Source organism: Belonocnema kinseyi, chromosome 4 (assembly GCF_010883055.1).
Source record: "Belonocnema kinseyi isolate 2016_QV_RU_SX_M_011 chromosome 4, B_treatae_v1, whole genome shotgun sequence".
Classification (NCBI taxonomy): Eukaryota; Metazoa; Arthropoda; class Insecta; order Hymenoptera; family Cynipidae; genus Belonocnema; species Belonocnema kinseyi.
In genome coordinates this window covers 43,678,728-43,685,271 of record NC_046660.1, presented here as the reverse complement: position 1 = coordinate 43,685,271, position 6,544 = coordinate 43,678,728, and the positions used below count along the sequence as shown (strand labels likewise).

Below are 6,544 nucleotides of genomic sequence, written 5' to 3'. Positions count from 1 at the left end.
TTACTCGTAATAAAAATAAAATACAATGTTCATAATTGGCTTATTTGTGGTGACTTCAAAATGATAAGTCTCATGATGGGTTTACAATCAGGGAACATTAAATACCCTTGTTTTCTTTTCTTTGGGACAGTCGTGCAAGGGATGAACATTGGATAACGGAGAAATGGCCAGACAGATTAGAAAGGACAGTTGGTCAGTATAATGTTGTTTATGAATGTCTTGTTGACAGAAAGAAAGTGTTATTGCCACCGCCCCATATAACACTAGGGTTAATGAAGCAATTTGTGAAAGCCCTAAACACCGATGGAGAATGTTTCAATAATATAAAATCTACATTTCCGCATTTAAGTGATGCCAAAGTTAAGAAAGGTATTTTTGTTTGGCCTAATATAGAAAATTTATCAAAGATGATGACTTTATCAAAACCATGACATCTATTGAAAAGGATGCATGGTTGTGTTTCAAAGATGTTGTACAGAAATTTTTAGGGAACAATCGAGATTCAAAGTTTAGAACTATTTTATTAAGTATGATAAAGAATTTTAAAAGATTAGGTTATTTGATGAGTATGAAATTACATTTTCTGAAATCTCAATTGGATTATATCCCAGAAAATGTTGGAGCATTCATTGAAGAAATGGGCGAACACTTTCATCAAGACTTTCGCCAAAAAGAGCAACATTATCAAGGTCGATGCAATGTAAGAATGATGGTCAACTATTGCTGGCCTTTGCAAAGAAATGATAATGACCCTACTAGTCATAAACGAAAGTCTCTTCAACGATCGTTTGACATAAAACGCGAATCAAAGTCTTGCCTTGACTGGCTGGGCGATACAAAATCTTGCCTTTCTTGGCTGGGCAATTCAAAGTCTTTCCTTGATTGTCTGGGCAATCTGAAGTCTTTCCTTGATTGGATGGGCATTCTAAAGTCTTGCCTTAATTAGCTAGAAAATATTAAGTACTTCCTTGCGTAGTTGGAAAATCCCAAGTCTTGCCTTAACTGAATGGGCAATCGTAACTCTTGCCTTAACTGGCTGTACGATTCAAAGTCTTGCCTTGACTGGCTGGGCGATACAAAGTCTTGCCTTTATTGGCTGGCCAATTGAAAGTCTTTCCTTGATTGGCTGTACAATCTAAAGTCTTTCCTTGATTGGCTGGGCAATGTAAAGTCTTGCTTTAATTGGCTGAAAAATATTAAGTACTTCCTTGCTTAGCTGGACAATCCCAAGTCTTGCCTAAACTGGCTGATCAATTGTAAGTTTTGGCTTGCCTAGCTGGACGATTCAAAGCCTTGTCTTGACTGGCTGGACGATAGAAAATCTTGCCTTTATTGGCTGGGAAATCCAAAGGCTTGCATTAATTGGCTAGGAAAAATAAAGTCTTGCCTTAATTGGCTGGAAAATATTAAGTACTTTCTTGCTTAGCTGGACACTCCCAAGTCCAGCCTGGACTTGGGCTGGAAAATGACCTGGACTTTCCAGGCTGGAAAATGATCTGGACTTTCCACTGGAAAATATTGAGTCTTGCCTTAGTAAGCTGAAAAATCCTAAGTTAATTTACAATATTAAATGTATCATCATAGTAAATTTTTTCAAAGCCCTAACTGTTTTCCATAGTTGCTCTTTTAGGAGTTATCACAAAAAACTGAGCGAATCGAAAAGGAACCCCCGAAAACCCCTCAGATTAAATTTTCAAGGGACAATGGCATACCATCTAGGCGTTAATGGGTTAATATGCTAAGTTGAAAATTTTCATTTCAAGGTTAGCCCAATTGTGGTGTGGAACTCAATTATTTCATGAAATGTGAATGACTAAATTCGCTGCTACTATGATTAGGTGGATTAGCCTGCTTATGATTTGGTAGGGGTGGTTTCCAGGTTTAGGTGGATTAGCAGGTAGGTGGGTTAACCCACTTGTGGCATGGAACTACATTATTCCAAGAAAAATATGCGACTAAACTTATTGTTCCCAGAGTCAGGTGGGTCAGCATGATTGTGGCTTGTTAGGGGTGATTTCTAACCCTAGGAGACGGCTTTCGTAGAAATGAAAAGACACGGGTTCCATATTTTGTATTGTTTTATCAATGTGCAAAGTTTGGTTCCAAACGACTGCACGCTTTTTTGTTGGTATTTTGTGCGGGATCCTTTGTTCTTTTTTAAAGCCCTAAATTGTGGCTGCCATATTAGATTTTCTATGGGTTATAACAAAAAGCTGACACCGGCAATAGAAAGGGCACCCTCAAAAACCCCCGAGATAATATTTTGAAGAAAAAATATCGTGCCGTCAGCAATAGAGAATGCGTTGCATAAATCTGAACACCTCAGCGTTAATGGGTTAAAACGCTAAAATAAAAAATTTTAAAGTACAATATTTTGTTGAAAAATAAAGATATCCTAATAAATACAAGTAGGTTTAAAATGAGAAAATTAGTACTTTCAAATTCCGTATTAGCTTTTGTGGTAGACATTTTTCTTGTTCGGTTACATAACCTCAAAAACGGCTAAAAACACGATTTTTGCACATTTAGGTTAGGATATCTTGGAAACCTGACATACAGAAGCAATTTTGAGATCGGATTCGGATTCAGCGCATCAAAATCCTTCGGAAATGTTAGGTCTGCTTTCTGGCTTTTGAGTTCTGTAAAATTTTGTCGGTCTGTGTAATCAAGGCAAAACAGATTCTGGACTACGAAAGATATTTTGTAGTTCAGATGATTAAGACAAGACTATAGGTTGGTGCAACCAACAAAGGCAAGACCAGTGGAGTAGAGGCGTGTTATTACATAACATTATGTAAAAATAAGGACGAGCGACGAAAAAACGAGACCTCTTAGTCTTTATTTTCCTCGAAAATTTCAATTGAAACAGCTGTGTAGCATTCTACAAATACACTGAATTATGTAACTTATGAACACAATGTACAGAACGCAAATTTCTTACATATGGATTGCAAAAATTCGCATTCAAACGAATTCTTATGTATTTTAAATTATCCAATCTTTCTCACGGTTTTGTATATGAGATTCAGTTTTTAATGAATCTAAGGACAGTGACACAAGAACGAAAGAATTAACTTAACTTCAATATAAACGTAATTTTTGAGAAAAAATAGTTTTAATTTACTCAAAATGGGGTTAGCCGAAACGTACAATTACTACTACCATGAAATTGCAGGCAAGTGTAAACTGCAAAGTGACATATATTAATATAATCATAAAATAAATTATTTTTCGATGAGAAAAAGAAAAAAAATTTGTTGTGCAAGTAGCAATCAATAAAAAATTCCGTTCATTTTAACATTCAGAATTTCGAGCGCATATGCTAGGAAACGAGCATTGGGTTTTAACTAGAAAAAGCTTAGTTTTCAAAAGAATGGAGAAAAAAAATACTCGTTATTACGTTTTTGTACATAAGAATTCATCACTTCTTAATGAATATTCAACTCATCATTTTATGCAAAATAACTTTTAATTTTCACTCTTCCTCCAAATTCCTTATATAGTACCCTGAAACAACCCCAAAAACGGAAATAATAGTTTCTTTCTCGGTTTCGTACAAAATTTTAGTCAGAGACAGCATTTTTTTAATTTTCACTGCATTCATTATTTCCATTCGATAAGTGACAACTTTCAAAGTATTTTGTAACTGATTTTTAATTATCAAAACAAGAATTATTTGGTTCCAAAAAAATTCTTTCCCGTTAAGTGTGAAAATTTACTATTTTTTGGGATAAATGATATAGTCTATCTCGTAGTTGATGAATATAAGAATTCTATCTTTTTTTTAAGTGTCTCGTCCAGAAATTCAGAATAAGTAGTCAAGTATTTTTTATAAGCTTGGCTAGTTTCCCCAAATTTTCGGGACTATTCCATCCCCTTTTTCGACTCCCCTAATTTTTCTGTAATAATTCTAAAAAGGTAGTATTTTCTTGAAATAATTACCTAACTAATAAATGTCAAAAGTAATATTTTAGTATTTAGAATATTTGAGAATTAGTGAAATTACTTTTTTAGCAGAAGTTCTTGATATGAAACTTGACATGAAAATCTTATCATTTTAAAATCATCCGAGTTTGTTCCTCTGGGTTAGATAATACTCTCCGAATTTTTTCAGATCTTTAAACAAATTTGGAGAGATTGCTAGCATCAAATTTACGTAAAAATTGAGACTTTCGCAGTTTTCGAATTTTTTAAAATATACATATAAGTTTTAGAGCAATATCTTGTGAAGAAAAATTTAAGTAATAAAAAGGATAAAACGTTCACTTCGTGCCTGAATGAAAAAAAAAATTTTTTTTTTCATTATTTCTCCACGTAATAGGGAAAAAATGTATAACAGATATGAGATGAAAAACTTTAAATCGGGGTACCAGTAAAATAAAAAATATATAAAAATCTGTAAACAGGTTTTTAATGGTTTTTTTGTCAACAAAATTTTATAAAATTGTAACAAACATCACTAGGAGGAAGCAAGAATAATAGATTACTCATTTGATATAAAATAATATTCTTATTATTTTCTTATATTCACAACAAATATACAGTACATCATTTTTCTATACACTTCTTATATTCGCAACAAATATTCAATTGAACAATGTAGAAATTCTTTGTAAGAATAATGCTTTTTTTTATATAGTGAAAAAAAATCGCCAGTGCATTTGTGCTTCACAACATCATAAATACGTAAATTACGTGACGCCAAATTCTTTCACTATCATTTACTTTCTGACATCAGAAAAATGTATTCGATGTTCCTCTACGATCTGGAACAAGTATTGCGATGCAACTTTTTCATTATATAAGAAAATAAAGCATTTATCCTCACAGAAAATGTTTACATTGTTCAACTGTATGCTTTTTGCGAATATAAGAAATACAGATAAATGATGTAGTACTGTATATTTATTGGAAATATGATAAATTATTAAAAATATGATTTTATACAAAATAAGTCATCTTTTATTCTCTATTCTTCCTATTGACACATGGTACTCTTTTATGAAATTTCATTGATGGAGAATATATTAAACCCTTGTTAAAGATTTAAAAAAAAAATGCATGTAACTGGTACCCTAGTTTAAAGTTTTTAATCTCATATCTATTACATATTTTATCCCTATTGCATAAAAAAGAAAAATGTTTAAGGGGACAATTATGCCATTATATGTATCTCTTTCTAAGAAATAGAATTTTGTATGCCTTTTACCGACGCCAAATAATTTTGTTGCAATCAAAAACGAATTAAATACGTGAAAGAGAACACTTAATTTAGAATTAACAAATCATCTTTTTCCTAAGATCCTCGTGTCACGAACTGGCCTTTAATGGGAGATCCATGGCCAATTATTTTAATAATAGCCAGCTATTTATATTTTGTGTTTCAATATGATCCCCGATTCATGCAGAATAGACCAGCATACGAACTAAAGACTTTTATTCGATTCTACAACCTTTTTCAAGTATTTGCAAACGCTTACATAGTATCCGAAGTTTTAGCAGTTTATCCCGACGCAACAGCACTACGATGTGATGAAGGCGATGATTCCTGGAATCCCGATGCAGTAAGAGTACGTCATCATACTACAATACTATTATTACCATGTCGATATTTTACCATTTTTATTTACTAAGAATCTTTTCTGTAAATATACTTAATAAAAACTAGTTATTTGAATAAAATTAAATTTTAAAAAATATTCACGCTCACAGAAAAACGCTGGTGCTAAATTTGTTGCAGTTCAAATTTCATTGGGCTCCCAATGATCATTTGAGAGAGTTTTCTAGTCTCAAATGTATTCCTCTGAACGTAGGTGCCCATGTGGGCAACTAGGGGAAAGTATCATTTGGAGACTGAATTTTGGCTCATGCAGAGTTGTGGAGTTCTGAACCGCGCTGTTAGCCATCTGAATACCTGTCAAAGCAACTATTCGCTTTGCGATATTAGCCTAAATAATTGTTAATAAGGAAACCAGTTGAAACAATATTTACCTAATTTTCAAATTTCTTTCATTTAATAGGACACACCAATCACTTAGAATAAAATTATAACTTCCTAATGCAACTTCCAAAAGTTAAATTAGTCATGCCCGTCGATATTTTAACTAAAGCCGAGATGTATAGAAAAAGTCATGACCGTCTACATATACAATAAGGTATTTTCACTCCAATCACTAGCTCACTTCACTTCGTTAAAAACTGAGGGGATAACAATTGATCAAATGCATGGGAATCGGTTAATTTTTACTCTATTTTTCTAATATCTTCGTAAAAAGTAATTTTTCTGTATAAGTGCAATTGAAAAATAGTTTTTCTTTTTTAGATACTATTTAATGCAATAATAAAATTATAATAATTTTCATTCATGCGTGCGTTAGAGCTGAGCGCTAGTTGTCTACCCTTTGAAGCGCGATTCAAAATTACATTGAAAAACAATTCTTGCAATTTAAATAAATAATTATTAAAATATACACAAGAATGTATACAAATTGTGTAACTTTTGATTTCAGACAAGAAAAAAATTTATAACACATATATTTGATGA

The 6,544-nt window shown here is 32.4% G+C and overlaps 1 protein-coding gene across 1 annotated transcript in view; it reads left to right on the top strand.

Annotated features, from left to right (window-relative positions):
* Positions 1–3,129: 3,129 nt before the first annotated feature.
* LOC117170867 (elongation of very long chain fatty acids protein 1-like) overlaps positions 3,130–6,544 on the top strand; it is a 4,970-nt gene continuing 1,555 nt past the window's right edge. The window contains exons 1-2 of the mRNA XM_033357910.1: positions 3,130–3,175; positions 5,302–5,570. Of these exons, the coding sequence (XP_033213801.1) occupies positions 3,130–3,175; positions 5,302–5,570 (315 nt within the window). The remainder of the gene's footprint in view (positions 3,176–5,301; positions 5,571–6,544) is intronic.